General features: G+C 47.6%; 2 protein-coding genes and 1 long non-coding RNA gene across 3 annotated transcripts in view; 2 read left to right on the forward strand and 1 right to left on the reverse strand.

Moving 5' to 3' along the window:
• Positions 1 to 23,674, reverse strand: part of LOC121595515 (UHRF1-binding protein 1-like) — a 29,113-nt gene extending 5,439 nt beyond the window's left edge. The window contains 12 exon segments of the mRNA XM_041919550.1: positions 1,538 to 1,652; positions 1,720 to 2,298; positions 2,384 to 2,513; positions 2,592 to 2,730; positions 2,796 to 4,006; positions 4,090 to 4,176; positions 7,376 to 7,396; positions 7,553 to 7,842; positions 7,927 to 8,046; positions 8,544 to 9,415; positions 9,846 to 10,047; positions 23,035 to 23,674. Of these exon segments, the coding sequence (XP_041775484.1) occupies positions 1,538 to 1,652; positions 1,720 to 2,298; positions 2,384 to 2,513; positions 2,592 to 2,730; positions 2,796 to 4,006; positions 4,090 to 4,176; positions 7,376 to 7,396; positions 7,553 to 7,842; positions 7,927 to 8,046; positions 8,544 to 9,415; positions 9,846 to 10,047; positions 23,035 to 23,078 (3,810 nt within the window). The 5' untranslated portion in view covers positions 23,079 to 23,674.
• On the forward strand, positions 4,216 to 5,429 carry LOC121595528. The gene has a single exon (XM_041919566.1). The coding sequence runs from the start codon at positions 4,450 to 4,452 to the stop codon at positions 5,206 to 5,208; it is 759 nt and encodes a 252-aa protein (XP_041775500.1). The 5' UTR covers positions 4,216 to 4,449; the 3' UTR covers positions 5,209 to 5,429.
• Positions 15,522 to 19,201, forward strand: LOC121595530. The gene is made up of 3 exons (XR_006005189.1): positions 15,522 to 16,360; positions 16,437 to 16,852; positions 18,889 to 19,201. It is a non-coding gene; the product is annotated as an uncharacterized LOC121595530 (long non-coding RNA).
• Positions 23,675 to 23,684: the final 10 nt, after the last annotated feature.

The raw sequence follows: 23,684 nt of genomic DNA on the forward strand, positions 1-23,684 counted from the left end.
TAGCCACAGCATGAGCGATGAGCAACAAGGATCGTGGCATTTGCACAGAGGACAATCCCACATTCAGTAGTGTGGCGAGTAAGACATATGTTGCAATATTTTGAATAATTACAAAAGTATGATTGTAAATTGGTGTGTGTTTTTTGTGGCACACGTGTTGCAGGTGCAGGTAAGTTATCACAGTAGTATTGCAGTGTGTTGTGTTGTGTTCGTTTTCGGTTGATACCGTTTAAGTATTTTTTTGTTTTGTTTTTCATTCAGGTAATTCACACCACGATCGTCGATTGTTATTCGGTTTGATTATTGTTTTGTTTGTTTTTTGTTTTGGTTTTTTTGGTTATACAAGATAGAGATGATAGAAGAAAGCATGCAAAAAAAGAAAAAAGAAAAGAAAAATATGTTTCAACAACATTAACACTCGGATAGTTTTCGGATTATGTATGTATATAATATAGTAGCATATATATAAATATGGTTAGTATAATTGTAAGATATTTGGTCATATTTTAGCTAGCACGAGTAGAGAAACAGAGGAATGAAAACAGGGAGCAAACAGAAAAGAAGGATAAACTGGATAAGAGAAACAGAAGAAGATGTACGTAAAAGAGACGCGTGGTGCCAATGGAGCAAAAAGAAAGAAAGAAACATACTGGAGAATGGAAACGTGTGCATAAATGGATGAAAAAAGACTAAAATTTTACAAAAAATGATTGAATTTCAAAACGAAACATGCCAATTTGATTTAATTGATATACAATACTCGAATAGTAGTGTGCAGTTACAATTCAGTTTAGCACAAAATAAAGAAGATGAAAGAGAAAAGGGAAAAAATGAATAAAACAGATCTTTAAGCCTTTCGCATATTCCCACTCAATGCACGCGCCGTTCCGCGGCCTTTTGAGCTACCGGTGGTACTTATTTTGAAGCTCGATATGCATTTTAGCCATCCATTTTAGCAGACATTGAGCACATCATGACAGATATATTTCGCAATATATGAGGAGTCTTATGTACAAGAGGGGGGATATCATATCGGGGGGAAGGAGGAGATAAAAGATGCATATTTAAACGATGATTTACGGCCAGATTAAAGTGTTTTGCGATGAAGGTACAAAGTATAGTGCGATTCTCATTATCGTAAATCATCGATTACTGTTAACATCAGATAACAATTGCGGGAAGTATTCGATATAATAGACACCGAAAAGAAAAGAAGGAGGAACAAAGAACCGGAAATACAACGTTCGAATGAAGTGGTGAAACCACCATACCAGATTATCGATTATCATGATTATTGTTTGGGGAAACACAACACACACAGAGTGAAAACAAGGAAACAAAAGGAACAAAGTGTAATCGAAACAATTGATAGGGAAAACCAGACCAGAGAAAATGGTAGTAAAGAGAAAAGAGAGACAGGAAAAGTGTTCGAAGAGAGAAAGGTTGTTGTGTTCTGGTGTGTGTATGTGTGTGTTCTAATAGATAGTTGAAGGATTTTTTTTTCCTCAAAAACCAACCCGTGAAGGGGTAAGCGTACCTGAAATTCATCCCACGGTATCGCACCGCATTCATCACAGCTTATCGCCGACACTTGCAATCGAAGCGAGGAACCATTGCCAACATTCTGGCGTATCACCTCCACCGTGGTTAATCTATCACCAAAAAAAAGGAAAAACATTAGTTTATATGAAAACACCACATACCCACACACAAACGAACCTGAACGTCACCATCGACACAATGTCGCGCCGCTTCAGACTGATGCTTTCGGACGGGTCGGACGGGGAGGACATGTTCGAGAGGAACGGATCCTCGCACACCTCGCTGGCCACCTCGATCGGTGCCATCTTGATCGTGCTCTCCTGCCCGAACGGGTACAGCTTAAACATCGCGTCCATACAGTCCGTCGTCTTCTCCGTGTCCTCCAGCACGCGCTGCAGCTCCGAGTCGGAGCTCAAATCCGACTGCACCGACAGCGTATCGCTAATGTCGTCGGACGTGTTGGTTTTCAGCGCCGAATCGATCGACGTCATCAGATGCGAGAAGCCCTTCTTCATGGAGCTTAGCCCCGAGTTGAGGTCCTTCGAGAACGAGGATGAGTCGGTGGTTGAGTTGCGTCCCACCTTCGATTGCGTCTGCACCGGAATGTGCTGTGGCTGCTGGGGGATCGGGGTGGTGACGCTCGTCGTACCGACGGTCCGTGCGGTCACCACGACCGACGAGGAGGAGGGCGTCTCGACCGAGGCTACGCCCGACGTGGAAGAGGTCGTCGGTATGCTTTGTATCTGTACGTTGTGTCTGAAACGCGAGCGAGCAAGAGGGGGATTTAAGCGTAGTGTAAGTACGTGTGATGCAGAGGATTGTAGTGTGCGAGATAGCGTACCCGTGGGTGTTGGGATTGGAAATGTGATGTACTTCCACCGGTGGTTCGGTTGCGATTGGGGAGGGACATTCGGTACTGCTAAAAATGTTAGAATTTCTTGTTTGGTCCATCGAATTTGGCCACCCGGAACCTGAAGCGGGAAGAAGAGGAGGATGGATTTGGTCATTTGCGATGATCGTGTGTTAATCTATTTCAACCATATGTTTACCTAAACTAGCCGAATCCGGCAAAACGCTCTCGCCATCACCGCCGCTCGATTCTTTGCCGGGCGTTTGTGAAGGCATGACGAGCGAAACTTCCACCTGGGGTATCACACAGCCAACGATAATCGATTTTTCCGTATTTGCCTACAAGATAGATAGGGAGATCAGTCTAAAAAGAATTGTCTAATAATCACGGTTCACTGTCTTACCGCTTGCAGTATTCGCTTCGAATCAAGCGACAGAAAGGTGGCCAGCTCGGTCAGCTCCTCTGCCAGCCGCAGCAAAAACAGATACTGATAATGATCGATTTGAACACTAACTAGATTGGAAACGTGAGCGATCACGTGCAGATCGGCCGTCCGATTGTCCGTCTCACTGTCCGCCTCGACCGACGGGAATGCTTGCGGTAGCTGCGGCGGCACCCGTGTCTCGCCGCCCTGCCCAGACGCGGAGGAAAATCGTTTCCGTTTCTCATCTTCCAACGTCGCACCACCAACACCACCACTCCAGTAACCGCTACCGAGCGGGGTGGACTCTAAATCTAGTGATTGTTTTAAACTGCTCACGGACAGTATCAGACTGCTTTCGCTCGACTTGTTCGAGATGGTATTATTGCTATTGTGAATGCGCTTGCTGGCGTCGCTGTTCCGCTCAACACCGCCAGCGACCGTATCCCCCGGGCCGATCATCAGTTCGGGCATTTCGTCCGAGCGCCCGTGCAGCCAGATCGTTACCGGCACGGCATCGACGAACGGAATGGCACGGCTCGGGCCGATCGAACGCGCGCCGTAAAACTCGACCCACACCGGGTCCAGCTTTAGGCACCACACATCCCGCGGCTCGCGCCACGTTGCGTAGCGCGTCAGATTGCTAAACGCGGACTGAAGCCCGTCCGCACCGGACCCGTTCAGCATCGGTGGTCCGTTCAGCCCGCCGGCCACGTCCGTTGCCGCAATGTGTGACAGTATGCGATCGGTCACGATACACAGATCGCCCGGTTTTGAGGGAAAGCCCGACCCGAACACAAGGCTACCCTCCTGCAGGGAGGATATCGCCTGCGCTAGGTCGGCCCGCGACGAGCCCGTCTCGCGAATGTTCGTCAGCGCAAACCGGGACACCTCCACGTGCATTGCCTTGGGCCGATCACGCTGCTGCGGTGCGCCGGGCGACGCTTCGAATATTAAGCGCGGCATAATGCACTCCACCTTCACGTCCATGTACATTATGTTCGGTTGCTGCTCCGCGTCCGACGTCGCCCCGCTCGACGGGGTGGACGGGGAGTTGAGGCCGCTCGTGACGTTGTTCGTGCGCAGGAGACTTTCGTGCAGGTTCAGCACGAATGAGCTGAGCCAGAGCAGACTGTCCAGGTGGAAGTGCACTTGTACGGGATTGATGTGAACGAACGCTTTCGACGGCGGCACTGTGTGGGTAGGGGGGGGATATAATCGATAAATTATGTTCTATGCTGTTTAATGAATAGTATGTCTACATAAAACCACTTACAAGGAAATACAAAGTCCCCGGGATAGTAGAAGTACGTAAATTCCGCATGCAATGTGGCCATATCCGGTGGTACTCGGTCCCGATCGGCTAAAAACAACAACAAAAGCGATAGAAATGATTAGAAAATGTTGCGCTGCGTACGAAAACAATCCGTATAAAATAATTAAATGTAATAACAAGATAAGGGAAAGAGTATCGCATGCAAGAGGAGGAACGAAAACAACAGCCTATTGTTTAACCATGAATACTAATTATTCTAAATGATTAAAAACGAAACATTAACTTCACATTCAATGCTAAAGGTCAACGAAGAAGACGAAGAAGTAATGTAAAATTCATGTCGCTCTAATTTTTAATTGAATGGATCTGCCACAACCAACACACGGGCTCTTCGCACGCACGTGCAACCACAAACAAGCCCTGTTCAGAACTAGAAGCTTTCCTCATTCAAGCCCGTACATCCGTGTAGAGAAAATGTTACTTTTACTGCGTCTGGGTCGTGCGTTCTATCGCATCCTGGTGGACTACTGCAACAATGCATCGCTGGCCGGTATCGGGTACATCGTCAACCGCCGGTACCACCCAACGGAGCGACTGTTCTGGTTCGTTTGCACCTCAATTGCGTGGGTTTTTGCGGTCCAGCTCATACGCTCGTACATGGAGCTGTTCCGGACGGATACCATCAGCATTGCGGTGGAGAACATAGATACGCGGGCCGAGCCGATAGTGTTCCCGGCGGTCGGTGTCTGCGAGATGGGCTACGTGAAGGAAGTGTATCCCGGGCTGCAGTCGTACCTTGCCGCGTTGCAGACGAACGACGAAATGGAGTTTAACTACGACGTGGAAGACTATATGCTGCGCATTATCTTTCACAACCTGTACAACGAAGGCTCGATAAGTAGCTACTGTGCAATGTACGAGGAGTGTGACGATTGTATGAGGTGCCCCAAGGATGGGTACAGCCAGGCAGCGGCCATGGTGCGTGCTAATTGTAGCACACTGTTCCGCGAGTGTCGATGGAATGACAAGCCGTTCGATTGCTGTCGCTACTTTCAACCGATCGAAACAACGATCGGAACGTGCTATCTGCTTAACTCGCTGCAAACGGTAGAAAAGTAAGGTGCTAACAAAACCTTGTCTAAGAGCTAAATAAGCTCTAACTGTAAGTCTTTTCCTACAGACATGGGAAACGTTGGCTGCCGCTGGAAATGGATACGGAGCATCCTGATGGCGATCTGCTGTTGTCTTACAATTATGCAGTTACGGTAAACAGAAGAGAGAGAGAGAGATGATAGTGATGTGCTCTTTGGAGTGCACCAATAACTGCGGTCCGGCTATTGTTAGTCCGATTCTGACAATACTAGTTCCGCTCGGAGTCGTCTAGAGTCGCCCGTAATCATTCGGGGTCGTCTGAAATCGTCGGGAATCATTTTCAGTTGTCCGAAGTCGTCCTTAGTCTGAAGTCGTCTGGAGTCATCAGAAGTCGTTCGGAGCTGTCCGAAGCTCTCCGGAGCCGTCCGGAACCGTCTGAAGTCGCCTGGAGTCATCAGAAGTCGCCCTGAGTCGTTCGGAGTCGTCTTGAGTCGCCCGAAGTCGATCGCAGTTGCAGTCGTCTGGAGTCATTCGAAGTCGTTCGGAGCAGTCCGAAGCTGTCCGGAGCCGTCCGGAGCCGTCTGAAGTCGTCTGGAGTCGCCCGGAGTCATCGGGAGTCGCCCGTAGTCATTCGGAGTCTTCTTTGGTCGTCCGGAGTCAACTGCAATCATCCGGAGTCGTCCGGAGTCATCAGAAGTCGTCCGGAGTCATCAGAAGTCGTCCGGAGTCAGAGTCATCCGGAGACCCCCGTAGTTATCAGGAGTCCTCCGGAGTCGTTCGTCTTTAGTCGTCCGGAATCGACTGAAACCATCCGAAGTCGTCCGGAGTCGCTTGGATTTGGATTCGTCTGGAGTCGTTCGATGTCGTCGAAGTCGACTCCAGGCGACTCTGGATGACTCCGGACGACTCCAGGCGACTCCGTACGATTTCAGGTGGCTCCGGACGACTCCGGACGACTCCTCACGACTCCAAATGATTCCCAACGACTTCAGACGACTCCGAATGACTAACGACTCTGACTCCGGATGGCTCCGGGCGCTTCCAGACGATTCCGAACGACTCTGGATAATGCTGGCCGAATACCTTACGAAGTCGGAAATGATCGGTCTCGGATCGGAGTCGACTCGGGATATTAACCAACTTTACTTTTCTGAAACACGCTTTTCTCGTCCATTCCCCCATCCAGACCCACTTAATGAACGAAGACGACATCCCACACATCCTGCTGCGCCGGCTACAGTTTCAGCAGACCGTTCAAGGACATGAGGAGAAAATCTACTTCACACTGCAGAACATAGTCAACGATCCGCTGGTACGGTCGGTGGACATTGACGTGCGGCGCTGTCTCTTCCCGGACGAGCATACGCTACCGTTCGGCAACACTAGCTACCCCAAGTACAGCTACAGCGTGTGCGTTACCGAGTGTTTGAAATCGATCCAGCTGCGTGTGTGCAATTGTTTCCACCACAATATGATGCTCGCAGGCAAGTTTTCGTGTGTATGTGACGACATTTGTCAAAACAGCTCATCTAATTTGTTGCTTCCAAAACTCCCCAAAAGGCCACGAAAATGGTTCCGTTTGCGGGTACGTCGGCATGCAATGTTTGGACAATGCTGGGCTGATTGCACCGCCGACGCGGATTTTGCAGCCCTGGTATACGGGCGGCTTTCCTTGCCACTGCTATCCGTCCTGCAAGGAGAATGAGATCCGTATCGTGGGCAGACACACGTACATGAACGATCAGCCAGAGCGTTCGGTTAAGCTGAAGCTGATGATTCATCCGACCCAGCGCTACCGCCGACAGATTGTGCGCGAAAACATCGATGTTGTCGTGTCGATCGGTGGCATTTTGGGGCTGTTTACCGGGGCGAGCATTCTAAGCATTGTGGAGTTTTTCTACTTCTTTACGGTGCGCTTCGTTAGCTACACGGTTCGCGACGATGGGCACAATACGGACGAGGGCAGCGATGATGCGAAGGAATCGTCTAGCGATGATGAGCATGAGGAACAGAACGTGTACACTGATATCTCTTAAATTTTGCTACAAAAACACTTAACGAGTAGGTGGATAGATGAGCTAAACAAATTCGCTAAGACTAGCAGCAATAGTAACACAAATCAGAAATACAGAATAGAGAAAGGAACATAGTCTAAAGGGTCAGAATCAACCGTAAACACACATACGGCCGGTACCTTTCTTCCGCTTGTTTTGTGCTTGTAGCGTACCGTTATAGCCATCATATATGGACACGAAACAATGGTTCCGGTGTGAAACGAAAACAAACATTTAAAATTATTGCACACAACGCCACGGTATGTTTTTGGAAGGGAGGCTCGGTTTGTGTGTCCCGCGCATCGTCCTACACCTACCCGAAACGAACTCCTTTGGCATCTGCTTGTTCCCGGACGTCGTCACGCGGTACAGCGTAAACTCCTCGATTTTCATCACCACGCAGGCACACATCAGCTTGGCCAGATTGTCCAGGACATGCTTTTTCATCGGCGAAACCGTACTGTTGTGATTGCTGACACCGCTGCTCGGCGTGCCGGGCACGGAGGGAGCTGCCGTTTGATTGGGTCCATTAATCCCACCACCACTACGCTGTTGTGCAGGGGCTGGCGATGCGGGTGTCGTTTGCTGCTGGCCGTAGTTGGTTGTTCTGATGAAAAGGGAAGTTTTGTGTAATGTGAGATTGTGCTTGTCAAAGATCAAAAGGGCGGATTGTGGCGTAAGCCGGATGTACCTTTCCAATGATGCATGCTGCGGTGGTCGATTCGGTTGACTTAGGTTTAGAATGGCTTCCCTGAAGGAGTTTAGTGATTGCTCGAGCCACAGTGCGGGCGGTATGCTTGCCTCGCGGTATCTAGGGGATGGAAGTAAGGAAAATAGGGCAGTGTTAGGGCGGATAGACGGATTATGCTTTATGGAAATGTCACACGCTATCATTCGTGCATTCAATGGATGTATTCCTTATGTAAAATTCATAACATTATTTTCCTTCATTGGCCCACTAACGTATTATGTTCAAATTAGGTGCAAATAGTGCAGCAAATTAAATCCAATTAAGCTTGCATGCCTTCATTCAACGCGGATGCCATTAAACCTTTCCATAAAAGCTCATTAAACGTATTCTCTCCGAAAACACTCCCGAAACAACCATCATGCGCTGCAATATCAACCCTAACTTTCTCGAATTCACTTAACGCAGCGAGTTCCCGCAGCCCCGCAGCAAACACTCTCAGCACACATCGGTGCTGCGACTTGCTCGTAAATTAAATTACCGCTCATTCATTGACATGTGACACGGCCCACCACACTGCCCGGCCCCCGGGGTACCCAATCGGGCCCAATCATACTCACTTTGCCCAGTGGGATCGGTCGGCCTTCGCCAAATGGTACGGATAGTAATCGATCTGGAAGCCCTGCACCGATATCTGCAGCGCGCCACCGTCCTGCAGGTTCGGGTGGCTGGACCGGCCCACCCCCACATCGTCGCACAGGTGCAGATCGATGCGCTGGCTGAAGAAGTGGTACGACGTTTCCCGCACGTCGTACAGGTTAAAGTAGCGCTGGGCCGCGGACAGCTGCTGCGCGTCGGGCGCCTTCTTCGATTGGTCCAGCTGGGCCTGATACTCGGGCAGCGTTTCCAGCTTCCTCTGAGCCTTTACCCGCTGCACCACGTTGGTCGATGCTTTGATCAGCCCGGTCAGCGAGTCGACAAAGTGGAGGGCCGCCTTCAGCTGCGAATCCGTCAGCACCCACAGCAGATCGTCCAGTATGAGTACGAGCCGGCTGGCAACGATGCTACAGTCCGATAGGCGCTTTTTGATCGTGATCCGGCAGCGCGCCTGGTTGGTGAGCAACCGCAGTGGCGTGAGGCTAAGGTCCTGGGTGCTGCTCGCCTCGATTCGCACCGTCTGCCAGGACAGCTCCTTGAAGATCAGTATCATGCCGCGGGCCGGATCTTTCAGTCTTGTAACGCGCAGATCGCCCAGCAGCCATTTGGGCGTGCGGGATTCGACCCGTATGCGGGACATCTGCACCGAGGCGGTAAATGCGGGGCTCTTGAGGTTCACGTTCACCGTGTTGACCGCGATCGTGATACCGTCGATGATTTTGTGTATAAAGCTGTATTTCCCCTGAGGTACGGTCATGCTCGAGAGGCCGGCCGTCGGTGTGCCGCTGCGCGCGATTTCGCATGTTTCTATCGTTATGTTTACCTCGTCTAGTGTCTGTAAAGGGTGGAAAAAAGGATAAAATGAAAGAAATTAGTTGAGAAATTGCACCGACACGAAGCGAGCCAATTATTGAACGGAATTGTTGTTCTTCTTCTTCTTCTTTTGACTCAACAACCGATGCCGGTCAAGGCCTGCCAACACACCTGTGGGGTTGGCTTTCAATGACTTATTGATTTCCCCCCATAGCAGGATAGTCAGTCCTACGTATGGCGGCACGGTCTATTTGGGGCTTGAACCCATGACGGGCATGTTGTTAAGTCGTACGAGTTGACGACTGTACCATGAGACCGGCTTAAACGGAACGGAATTGTTAATCTGGTAAAATGATATACACTTAATGGAGAGTTTGACACTAATGACAAACGGTTCTACTAACTCTCTCTCTCTCTATCTCTTTCTTCCCAAGATTCCATAGCCTACTTACCAGTACAATCGGTGTGCTTTTCAGCTTGGTCCAGGATATTCGAAACGAGACGTGATTGCACCAGGCGGACGTCAGCCGCAGCCAGGCCGGCAGTTCCAGCAGCTCCGTCAGCACGTTCTCGTCCAGCTGCAGGTTGGAGAGCTCACCTTCGCCCCGGAATGCGCTCAGGTTCACCTTATCGGGTGATAAATTCTTCGTGTAACTGCAAGTAAAATCGGAGCGAGGAGAAACAAAGCGAAGAGAAAGCGAGATGATGAGCACAGCTTCACACAAATAAATAAACCGGAAACAGGATATGGTTGAGGTGTACGCTTACTCCTTCTTCCTTTTAGCCCGACAAGGGATGCCCCGAGATGCGGAAATGTCAAATAAAAGTGCGAAGATGATGTTGGTGGTGGTGGTGTGACCGAGATGAAATTAAACGACATGCTCGGAGAAGCAGAAACAAGCGCTCGAGAAGAGAGAGAGGTTGGTGGGTGAGTGGGAAATAAAACGCCACCCACCGCCGGCATATAAAATGGTACAGTGCCTGTATTTCCTTTAGTCTCCCTTGGCGGGCAGGACCATCATCGGCTGCGTTACCAGATGGTGAAAATAAGGATGTATGGGAACCTTTTCCCCCAATTCCTCCCAAACGTACGTAAAACTGTCGAAAGCACTTGGATGCATAGGACCTGTTCCGGGGACCTCCTCATGCTCCAATTCATTGCCCTAAGGCAGAGAAGGGAAAAACCGGCAAAGGACCAAAAAAAGAGCGAATATCCCTAACCACCCTTAACCACCGGTGGATTTGATGGCACGTTACACACGATTGGGGCCGCCACCGCGTTATTGGTGTGCATGTGTGAGAGAGAGAGAGAGAAGGAAAGCGACGCAATGGCCTCGGGGTACAAGACATCCAAATGACAGCTCCGTGTTGCCATGTCAGTAGCGAAGAAGAAGAGTACCAATTTTGGACCGCATTGCCGCAAGCGATCGTCCCGGAATGTCCCCGAACGCCCGAAAAGTATCCTGCGGAACGAAGCTAATGTGTGTGTGGAGCACGATGTGGGCCAACAGCCATCGCAGGGATCATGTGTTTGTGAGATGAATTCTAATCAGGGGCAAATTACGCCCCGCAAACCGTTTTATGCTCACACGCATGATGCTCACGGCGATGACCTCTGGCCTATAACCGACGTGATAGCGTGAAGGTTAGAAGAAAGAGAAACTGTAACCACAAAAGTGTATCTCTTTTCTCATGTTTTTTATTCCTTTCCTGCAGCAACACCACATCAGTCAAATCAGTTCCCAGTTCGGGGTTCGTAATTGAGTCATGCGTTGAGGACCATTGCAGATCCCGAGAAGACATCTCTGATAACTCATCCAAAGGACGCTCTGCCTCCGATGGGACCAGACACGGCAAAGTGAATTAAACATATTGATCAGCTGGCAAGGCAAGCAGTCGATAAACGGTCTCCACCACCGAAGTGGAATCTTGGAAGCGTTCCTTAACGTTCGCTCATGAAGCCATCGGTGGAGGACAATTAGATTATGCGACAGAAGAAGAAGAAGAAGAAGAAGGGTAACTAAAGCCAATGCAGATTTAAATCGCAAGCACATCGAATGCCTCGTGGCCAATTTTATGCAATGCGCGTCTTTTGAAGCCTGCAATAAGAAAGAGGGGAAAAATGAGAAAGAACATCGCACGTTCATTGAATATGTATGATCCAATTATCTACCTATCTGTGCAACGACAGCTTAAACATCTCTCTCTATTCTACAATATGATCACTTCAAGAGGAACGGTTTAAAAAAATGTGCAAAAAGCAGTTACGATGAGCAAATAATCAGCTCTCAGCTGAGCTGTTGTAGCTTCATAAATCTCCTCCTTCTTTCTAATGTACCTTCTTCCTTGTCTTAAGGGAGGCATGAAGAATCAAAACGACATTACCACGTCATCACCGATAAATCTGGAAGCGAAAATTTGTTCCGAATTTTGACACCAACCTTGTCAGGCCGTGGTTGAAAAAGAGGGACCCATCATCAACATCACATCTACCTTCCCGTCCAAAAAAAGGGACAATTTTTGTTCGTCGGCAATTTACCGCTTTGATGGCTATAAACAAATTAGATTCCTGCCGGGAATGTGCGCGCCACACACACATTTGCCTGCAATGGTTTTGAGTCCTTTTTTTCCAACGTTTTCGTATCAAAGTGACAGAGGGAGACAACAGCAGCCACTGGTCAGTTGCCCGCCACAGTGTGAACAAGCAAATCCAGGAAGGATCACGAATGAACAACAAAACACCAGAAAGACGAAGGATTTTTCGTGAAGGAAATTGAGCGAAAAAGAAGAAATCCACGGGCGAGTCTTCAAATCCACAGCCTTCCCCTTCACTCTCCCCCCTTGAGGGCATTGGTTAGCTCTCCATTTTACAGCGGACAAATTAAAACGTCACCCAGACAGGAGCTAACATTTAACCATTTTGTCGTCGTCGTGGTCGTCGCCGCGCACTGGGAATGTCCAGCGGCAAAAGAACCAAAACAAAAAAAAGCACTGAAGTCCCCTGCTGAGATAACTCCATGTCCACGCGCAAGCACAAACACACCAAGTTAGCTGGCGCATGGGGCAAAAGTTTATATTGAAATCACCGGCGAACCATCCCCGTTGTTAAAACAATTCCTTCACCGATGAGCAGGAACTGGAGCTGGAGGTAAACACAGCAGCAGCAGCAGCAGCAGCAGCCGAAAGGTCCCCACCCCTCGCATCCCAAAAGCCCTGAGCCCTGGAAACTTCAGCAGGAATTCAATTATGCACTGATCCAGTGTCCGTGGCGGCGTGACTTTTGCCCTGACGAGCGCAAACCAACGATCCTGAGGGCAGCAGGGAGCGAAAAAACGGGCAAAGGCGTCTACGAGATGGAGGACTCCTGGTGTGTGTGTGTGTGTTTGTGCCCTGTGGCCAATACGGGCGGGAATGACTTTCAATTTGCCTGCTGCCAACTACGGCCCAACTTCTGCACAACATCCGGGCAGCCAAGGGAAATGGAGGGAGGGAGGAGGTCCCGCCGGCAAACTCTCGTTTCGGACCATTACCGCGCGTCCAGCGCAAAGGCAAAAGAGCAGACCCGACCAACCAAGGGAGAGTTTGGGGGGTTTCTAATGACTCTCTGGTCAACGTGTGGCGTTGCAAGGCCGGGGGCAAGGATATGAAGTAGTGACAGTTTCAAAGGAATTGAAGCAGAGTGGTGATCGTAATAGCGCGCGCGCTCCACGATACACTGTCAAGTGCAACGTTTCAACCACCGGGTGCGATCGATAAATGTAATGGATTCCTTGGGCGGGAAAAATGATGCTGTAATACCACAAAATGTGATAGAATGCGTTGATGTGGATTGAATTGATGTCTCAAAGTAATATCTCTCGTAAAGACATTGTCACGTTATAGAGAAAGTAATTTCAAAAGCCCAAACATGTTTAAGGTTAGATCAGTCTTAAGAACTCGTAATATACCATATGAAACGGATTCTTAAGAATTGTACAAGTCTCCATGAATTTAGAGCATTTCTTGAATTATTGCAATAAAGATCACCAAGAATCTAGACCAAAAGGCAGTGGGGGTTTGTCTCTATCAACGAAGCGACATAACTTCGTGACTCTGGAGTGACATCCTTTGGAATGAAATCCAACTTAATCTGGAATAAAGGATATAGTCTGGAGTATCTGATATACTCTGAACTCCGATAGTTGAACAAACTTTTTCAAGTGTCAACGGCAAGTCAAAGGCCTAGAGTCGCGTTTAAATACTGAACATTCTATAGTCTGAGAACTTCAAGCTCTACTTCTGAGACTTCTTCTGAGGACTTCTTGTGATGACTTCATCTGATAACTTCTTCTGAGGACTTCTTCTGAGGACTTCTTCTGAGGACTTCTTCCGAGGACTCCTTCCGAGGACTCCTTCCGATGACTTCTTCTGAGGACTTCTTCTGAGGACTTCTTCTGAGGACTCCTTCCGAGGACTCCTTCCGAGGACTCCTTCCGATGACTTCTTCTGAGGACTTCTTCTGAGGACTCCTTCAAAGGACTTCTTCTTATTTGGCAAACAACTGATGTCAGTCAAGGCCTGTCTAAGCCTACTAGAGTGGCTTGGCTATCTGTGACTGATTGGTGTACCGATCGCAGGATACTCAGTCCATACGGAGCCTTAACCTATGAGTGGAACACAACCAACCAAAGGACATGTTAAGATAAACGAAGCTAAAACTGTTTCAAACGTTTATCAACCAACCATGGGAAGGTACTGTTTACTTTCGCCAACATATTTAAAAATTTAATTACATGAAGTACTTAATATGCAGGAAACATTGTCAGAAGTCGTAGCTTTTGTTCAAGATACCACCACACACCATCCAATATAAAGTAAGTCTATTATTAACATATTTAATCAACATCTTTCACCTCTTGAAATAACACAGAAGGAAAAAATCTCTAGCAAGACATTACAACCATTCCAAAACAACGCATAATGCACCAATCGTCAACCTGTGTACAAAAATAGCACACGCGAGCATGGCACATTCACCGAGCGAACTAAACCCATCAGTCATAGTAAATGTTTGACGAAACATTAACACTTCATCCTACGACCAAGCACACACACACACACACACCCATAGAGCCAGGAAATGATCGCTTTCCATGCTCACACTCCCTCGACAGATAACGGTCAAGTTTAATGATGAATATTGCACAACCATCTACGTCTATGTGACGAACCTCAACTATGCTACACCAACCCCACCAACCAAAGGCGTTCCAGGCACCCACACACTGCAAGATACTATCGGCTCCACCTAAGCCTGAGCTATTATCGAGCGTACCATGCATAAATAATGCTTCTAATGAATAAGTGAACGGTTTGTGCGGTACGGCCCGGGTTCCTGGTTTACCATCAGCATTCTCGTGCTTTGAGAGTGCTTTTAGAGACAAGACATACAAGACAATTCCAATCTATCCTTCTCAAAGTCAGCAGCAGCAGCAGCAGGAGTTCGGCAGGAGTTTCAATGTGGCCACCGAAAATTGGTTACCTTCCAAAGACTGTCTCGAGGCACACTGATCAAACCACTGATGGCAGATATGATTTCGACGATATCGACGACTAAACTTAATAACCAATCCATCCCCTCCCGAAGTACCCCCCAGAGGGGACACACAACCCCCCCTCCCCCTTGTTTGGTGCTCCCTGAAGTCCAATGCTGCACCGGCTGGAAGGCCAATATTGATGACACGCGGTACGTGCCACAGGTTGCTGCTGTTGCTTTCCTTTGCGCGGGAAAACCCGTCCCCGTCAAACGAATGCCGCTTTTCTGATCAAGAAAAGCAGGAAGGCATTTGAAACGGGAGAAGCAGAGCAACATTGGAAAGGAAATAAATTTCATACCATTATTTATGTATTCCATCCCAGTTTGGGGACCTTGCGCGGGCTTGCACTGCTGTGTCTGTGTGCGTGCGAAATAGAAAGAAAAGCTTCACGATGAGCTGTAAAGCTAAGCACGTCCGGATGATCGATCCATCTCCATCTCGTTTGGCGGAAGTGAAGCACAAAAAAAGAAGAAGAAGGAAGATCCTTCACAGCGGAACAGCAGAAGCACATTCGGTTTACCGGGCTGAAGAGGGGAGTTGCGACCGAAATGCTGATGCGGAGGAGGAGGAGGACATCTTTCTCATTTACAATCATGCTTCATCTGCAGACATTCTCCGGTCCCCGCACACCCCACTGACCTCACCCATTGGGGCGAAATGAGGCATGAAAGGATCCGGAACGTTCGCACGTGTTCACGCCGTCCGCCGGCGGTCTACGCGCTAGGGTGAGTGCGATAGATTTCCGCACCAATCATACAACTATGCATACGCGAACGCGTTTCCAATGCTAACATGACTTTCCCGGAGAGTGGTTGACTAGGAGCGCAAAACTTTCGACCTGAAAGACGACACCCAGTAGGCAACGAACTGCTCGCGCGTCAGCAAAAAGCACGTGTCTGTTACGCTGCTCCCTGCTCTGCTCCAGTGTAGTGACTTTTTCGCGAAATTGCTTCCCTATCCGCATAATCTAATATGCTGGACGAGAGGCGCAAAACCATCACCAAGAGAAGAAGAGAGTAGCGGCGTAAATTGCAAAGTTTTGTACGAGCACGAAATGGCAATTTTCTACAGTGAGCAACAAAAGTTCGTTCCCGCCAGGGGTAGGAGCTCAAGAAAAAACGCGCTCATCCGCCTCGAAGGACTAAACTCGAGTGGCGCTTTCTCGCTCACAAACCGTACCATTCATTGCCAATCAATCACAATCGGGAAGGGAAATGAAATGAAAAGCATCATTAATTACACAATTGCGCACTCACAACCTCCATCATTACACCTTCCAGTGGGTAAGAGCATTTATTCCTTCAATCTATTCAAGAAAATTCCAAACCAACGTCGATCCACGTTTTGAAGACAACTTTAACCAACAGGCGCATGTGTTTGTTAGCAAACAGGTGATAAGGTGTTGCTAATAAAGCTGCTTAACATCCGTAACCCTCTCCCTCTCTCTCTCGCTCTCTTTGTTTCCAGGGAACGGAAGTTTGCTCTGTTGGAGCATTCCCAGGAGGATTAACACATTTTTATCAAAATAATTGCTTTCCTAGAAAAGCGCTGCAAAATTCCCAACACAACCTCACACTCATCAATCCAATCGCTTTGCTTGGAGAGTTTTGTGTGATACGATTGGTAGTAATATTTAATGGGGATTTCCTGTAAATTGTGTCCCACTGTCTCACACCACTCATATGTCATCATCATCGTCATCATCATCATTATCGAGAAGCATTCAGTCGGAACACACCGGAATACATCACCAGAGGACGGCGATGGCATTCAGTTCAGAAGGGAGGCAAATGTTTAGATTTATTGTGCATCAAACCGCATCAAACGGGCGCAAAACAAGGGTAGAAAACGTGCGTATGTGCATTTACATGCTCTACCCACAGGTGAGTTATGACAACTGCAGCGCAGAAAATGCAATACCGCTCCAAATGGGACATTGGAAAATGCGTACGAGTTTTCTTTTGCTTCAATTTATAGTGCAGCAAACGTTTATTTTTGTGTTTACTTTTTAATTGGTTTCCATCGTCCAATATATTACACGAAATTGGATGATCCTAGCTAATCTAAACTGATCCATGCCCAGCAAGGACTAATCCTGCTACGTGTTCAATCGAAAACAGCATTAATCTACAGAAAAATGTGTCTAAATCTTTGAAATCTCCACAACACGCCCTGGTGCCGTGACTAGGATTTTAAGCTCCTAATTCAATGTATTGACCCAATTTTTCAAACCTTAATTACTTTCTCTTAGGTACTCAAACACGATATTTGACTTTGGTAGAGCTGGAAATGGAAAGTTGATTACGAGTGACACACTAATTAATCTCTGTTGCGTTAATCATTATTCGTAAAATCAATAGATCGCATCAAAAACGATTTATTTTAATTACTTCCACCAATCCAATCAAAAAGTCAGAAATGTTAAAGCCCCCAGAAATTAGGGAAAAACGGTCATCGACGTTTAGCAACAAAAATTGTACAATTTGCAGGCGAATTACTCTCAACGCAATTAAGAAGAACTTACACACACACTAGAAAGCGTAAAAAGAAAATGAAAAAAATAACATCATCGTAATCTTAATCGTCTCCACCAACAATGCAATCACATCTTTCACTGTCTCAGCAGCTTCATAGCACACCAGCCAGCACACCAGCCAGCCGGCCAGCTCTATAATTCCAAATTACTCTCCCATTTCCTCTTCTACGCCAAATGGGTCGCCCTCTGCTGCACCCTCGTCGTAATGACGTCCGTTTGAAGGGAAACGATCAGCGAGCAGTTTCGTCCCCGGCATGGAGGACGACCACGACGACAACCATCACCACTTTACTTGTTTAGTAATAGCGACCAGGATTCAGTATATCAAGCAACGGAGAGGCGGCAAAAAAGAAGAGTCTGTGCTCTATTTTTCATCATCTCAAACTTAAGCGGCGGGGGGAGATAGGTCGTGGCAAAGACCTTTTACCGTTGCGGTCGTTGAGATGAAGAAATATAGAGCGGCGGAGCCAGGCAGGCTTGGAGGTGGGCACTTCACTTCACCCCCTTCAAGGCTGTGGGACGGCGGGCTGAGGCTGAGTGTAATGAGTGCAGTATGTTCTTGACGCCGAATAGCTAACGGCACCAGAGATAGGGAAGCGAAGTATAAAAAACGATGAAGCAAGAAGGTTAACAGTTAACAGGACACGATGAAATGCATTTTTTTTTCTTTAGTTTTTATTACTGGCTGGTCTTTCGTTGTCGATGTAACTGAAAGGCACACTGTTGAAGTCATGGCTTGGTTGTATGGTACACGTTACCGACGGATATGAGTGTCCAAATCAAAGGAGGCGATGCAATTTTAAATTTCAAATTAGACGTTACATGTTGTAAACATATTGAATATTTCCTTTCCAATTTTCAATTCATTCGTTTCGTTTTTTACTACTTTTCATAACAAATTCCCCTCTTATTTTCTTGAAATTAACAAGGAAAACAATCCGGTTCTAGAGCAAGACTGTATCGAAAAAAGCATCACTCACTTAACAAAGATTGGGAACGAGGTTTAGAAACACTTTCAAGTGTCGTTAGTGGAAACTGTTTACTGCAACTACAACTTTTCCCTATTTCCTCCTTCCAAAAACATACATAGCTGTAGCATCCCCAGCTTCATGAAGTGCATGTGGTGCACACTTGCAAGCAACAAAGTTTGTGTGTCCACCGCTCCTCCGGCCGAGCCCCGCCGCCAGCACGACGACGAGTTAACGTAGATTGATAGAAGCGAGAAGAACGTAACATAAACATCCATTTATCATCGGACTAAAAAACATTGTGTGTGTGTCTGTGTGCGCACACAAGTTTGTTTTTAACTGAATTGAACAAAAAAGACGCTTTGTCAAGTGTTTTATTTTGCACCATTTTTGTTTCGCTCCCTTTCCATTACAGTGTAGTAAAGAGCGCAGCTGGTTCATCGCATGGAGTTCCAGTAGAATAGAGGACTGCATGACACATTTGCTCCCTGGCTGCTCGGGGGCCCCAAGTTTTGGTCGATTTGGGGTGCACGATGGCGATGGGGCGCAAACGATGGCGTCTTATCACAACACAACCACGGACGCACTGATTAAACAACCAACAACACACCGCGGCCAATAAACTCGCGCAGAAGGTTAAACTACACCGCTACTGCTGATGTATGAACCGGTCCGGCGTAATGTAGCGACTTTTTTCACCCCTTTTTTAATCCTTTCCTCATCCACCTGATAAGGAGCACACACCTTTTCGTTTCATCGACCACCAAACAACACTACAGTATCAGCAATGTGGAGTTTTGCAACACTTGTGCTCCCCCCTCTATTTGCGAAAGCATAACGACATCATCATTTCCCGTTTGCTCGCTGCAAGCATCGTGTTATGGTCTCCTGCAAGGATCAAAGAGGATCAAGCGGACAACACAAAAGCAGCGGTCGTGTCCACCAAAGAAGGGACAGACTCGGGATAGTCTTTCCGTACACGAGCAAAGGTTGCTTATGCTTATTTTATGCACTTTCAAAGCGATAACAGCTCAAAACGAGCATTAACCTAGACGTGGACAACGACAGCGGGAAGGAATGACAGATTGTGTGTTGTGTTGAGATGTTGTGTTGCATGGGATGCACTCACTTAATCCCTTTTTGTGGCGGAAAAAAATGGCACCAGTCCAGTGTAGCATCTGATAAGGCTCAACTCACTCTCTCTCTCTTTTTAGCAGCTCGGTTGGAAATGTTTAGTAAGCTTGATCAAGGAATGTACACATTTGACGAACAATAGTGTTTGCGCAGCGCAAATTGTGAGATTTAGATGTTTGAGAGTTTAATGAAAAAAGGAAAAAATAATGATATAATTCCTGCTCCTGGAAGGAAGAGAACGATTTTTACGTCATTTTTTATCAACTACTGACTAGTGATGGGTTAAGTTGGAGTCGTCCGGAGTCGTCCGGAATCATCCGAAGTCGTCCAGAGTCGTTCGGAGTCATTCGGAGTTGAAGTCGTCCAGAGTTTCCTGGAGTCGTCCAGAGTTCCTTGGAGTCGTCCAAAGTTTGCTGGAGTCATCCAGAGTCTTCCAGAGTCGCTCAGACTCGTCTAGAGTCTTCCGGAGGGGCACGGAGTGGCACGGAGTAACCGGAAGGCTCCACTAACCTCCAAACAACTTTAGACGACTCCGAATGACTCCGACTTCTGTAGACTCCAGACGACTCCGGACGACTCCGACTCCGAGCAGAACTAGTGGTTCCGATTTTGCCTTTTTTTTTTTGGAATTGGACTAAAAATAGCCGAAGTTGGATCGTAGTCGTAGGTACGTTCCAAAGCGCACATCACTACTACTGACCCTTTTGGTAGATTTTTTTGTAACACTCTAACTTCCCCGCAGGCCGTAGCCTATCAATTACTGTTTTGTTTCGTTTTCATTGACAACACTCGCACTCGGCAAGTGCGTCACTTCATATCAACATAATTGACATACATTTTTAATAAATCTATGCCCCGATCTGGATGGCGGATCATCACAAAGGCAGTAAAAAAACCCCTTCCCACAAACCGAACGCCTGAATTATAATCTAATAGCGCCTCCGTCCCGCTTAGGTACACGTGTTGCAAGCGTTTTGTGGATGAACGCCACGAGGCAAAGAAAGAATTAAAAAAACGTACATTTCAAAATTACAATCTCGTCCCCAATATCCTCACTCTCTCTCTCTCTCTCTCACAGGGGCTCGCTAGGTGCTAGAGTAAAATGTTTCCAAAACCCACCTCCCGTAGGATAATTCTATTACGTGGAAGCCCATTTATGTTGAAAAGTGTCTGTGTGTGTGTGTGTGTGTGTGTGTGTGTGTGTGTGTGCGCGCGCCCGTGTCTATGTATTAGATAAAGCCCACGGAGTCGTTTTATTTTTATTTTATTTTATTATCCCACCTTCATGCTTCCCTTTTTTGCTTTTCTTTTTTGCCTAGACACGCGCGCCTAGACACGAGCCGTTCCACGAAATATTCCTATCGCGCGCACACACCCACCCGGCAACCGGGTGGCATAACCGCACCGTGTCACGCAATAGGAAAAACGCCCGGTGGCCGTAGTACACACCATATGGTACGGTATAAGCGCGCTATTTTCAGGCTATTTTTCTGCCACCATCCGCTCTTCCCCTCAGTGGTTCAGTGGTTGGAACTTTAAAACTGCACACCGACCCCCAGGTCAGGCCAGGCCAGGTGTGGGTGTGGGTGTGTGTGGAACTATATAGAGGGAAACACACACACACACCGGGTGGAACAATTTTCTCGTGCTCACTAATAAAAGCGAGAATCATCGTTCGCGAGATCATGAAGGGTGTTATCGAGGAGGCAGCTTTTGAGCCATACGCCACTTCATACAGGTGGTGCGCCCTGGATGTCTACAGGATTATGCTCGATTTTTTCCGTGACAAAAGGGTCATGCCCTAAAAAAAGATGAAAATACTTTTAATGGCAAGTGTATTATGGTGGTATTGTTACGTTTCTTTGCTTAAAGTTTTGATAGGGCACAGTATAGAAAAGCAAGTTTAATAGACTTTTTTTAAAAGAATATCCTTTGGATGATAAACCTTGATCTACAAACAGCTCCTTTCTTTTATTAACATATTTTTTTAGCGACGCAAAATCCAATTTTCACTCTACCGGATGCGGATTTATATACAACCCACTCCTCGGCTAAAGAAAATAGTCTTTTACGGTTGGGTCGAGGATGGAAAGCGATAAAGAAAGAAAAAAAAAGCAAACCACCTTCATATCAACCAAACCGGCGCTCTGGTTGCGTTTTGTTGCTGCAGCAAAACCTCCCGCGTGCTGACACAACCATGCTGCCGTCTGGAAAAGGTCATGGCTTTCGGGCACACGGACACACACACACACACACAAACCGGTGGGTGGTGATAAACCGGAAGCAGTACGTCTTAAGCTTCGGTTTAGTAGCGAACGCACGATACGCCTAGTGTATTGTTTTGCAAGTGAAGCGAACGTTTCCTTTTCTTATTTTACATTAAACTCCCAAGGAAAGATCCCCCATAGCCAGTATTGAACCGGCGAAGCTTGGCGCTCTATCGCTAACAAGCGTTGCGGGCAAAAGAATGTGAAATGAAATAATAACATCAACATCGATTAACTTGCTTTGGTTGCCCTGTCCCCTGCGTCGCTGCGGTGGAAAAAAATGTCCAGGACGCGAGTGTTAGCCTTGGGAAAAGTATCCCTTTCACAAACCGCCTTTGTTTTTTTTTTTACAGCGAATTAGCTCAATCGAAATGGAAAGGCGCACAAGCCGGTGCCGGGTTTGTTGCTATTGCTTTACGCCCGTGTGCCTCAACAACAACAACGGCAACGGCTAGTGAAAAAGGTAGCAACAATTAATTTACATTTAAATGACATGCAAACAGCAGCAGCAGCAGTCCCGACGATCCATCACGTGGAGCAGAGCTTAAAAGTTCGCTGTTAGCGCGCGGACCCCCTTTTTTGTCGTTCTCGCAGTTTGTTTAGCGCAAAGTAACGCTGTTCTATACATTCGACTTTGCTCCGTGCGTAAAACTGTACGCAAGGTCAGTTCTCAGCCTACTCTGCACAGCGACTGTCCAACGACAAAACAAGGCAGCGCAAAAGGACGACAGCCTGTGAAGGATCAAAATGTCGTAATGCGGCACACCTTCAACCTTCGTAATGGCGTAATGCGTTGTAACGCTCTTGTGACCATATCGCACCGTTTTGGCACGCTTCCAGACCCTCCGGTGCCCCCGGTGTGGGTGTGGGAATTCTTCGCTTGTAATGAGGTAAACTTTTCGCTTCGGCGGGGGTTGGCATTTTCTCCAAAGTGCGCTAGAGGTGTTGTTTTGTAACAGCTGTTTGGTTCGGCCGACTTCTTACTAAATTAAGACATCAACTAAAATGAGAAAATTTTAATGCTTAGGGGTTAAGGCTGCAGCGGAATCCCTTTTGAACCAAAGGATAAGGATGAGCCCAATGGGTGGGGGAAATCGGGATGACTTCCTGGAAAACGGATCCTTTCTTAACAAAGGCACAACTCTACTCTAGCCACTTACCGGGAGAGATGTTTGAGCAGTTGATTCTTTATAATGGACACCATTGTTGATGCACCACTCTGGGGTTTAAGAACTCTCTCGGATGTTCACCTTCGATTCAGTAGTTCGACTGAATGCGCTTTTCTTTCCACCGTTGCCGGTCTGCCTTTCTAGCCACTTCCGGAAACACTTGGCACCCCCTTCTTCCTTCCCTCTTCTTTCACACACTCGCGTTGGACGATGGTGCAGTACGTGAATTGCACATGACACGGGATGTGGATGGGGGAGGACACTATTGCAAACCACTCCACCGCCTGAGCCACCAACTATTTACTTCCTTTATTCGATTGACACTTTTTCACTTTTCCAGCCGCTCGAGCAACTCAACACCAGCGTAATGCACTGACTCATGCCATCACATTAGCACCTCGGGCAGCTAGCCATGGTTACGGGCACAGGTGGGACCAAGTTAGCTGGTAAGCGACTACGGGCAAGAACGTCGTGTAATTTCCTTTCTGTGACCCGTTTACGGCTTTCCGTTTGCCCTTGCCATACCCCCACACCCGCGCTCACACAACCACACACCAACCGCAATGGACAATGGAACCAGATTGCACACACGCACACTCTCTCTCTGGCCACGGAACGGAACGGAGCGGAACTGTTTTCAC

The sequence above is a fragment of the Anopheles merus genome, chromosome 3R, assembly GCF_017562075.2.
Source record: "Anopheles merus strain MAF chromosome 3R, AmerM5.1, whole genome shotgun sequence".
NCBI classification, from domain to species: domain Eukaryota; kingdom Metazoa; phylum Arthropoda; class Insecta; order Diptera; family Culicidae; genus Anopheles; species Anopheles merus.

Excerpts from the sequence above, each read along its gene's own strand:
- LOC121595528 (XM_041919566.1), top strand. The coding sequence starts at position 4,450 with ATGGATCTGCCACAACCAACACACGGGCTCTTCGCACGCACGTGCAAC.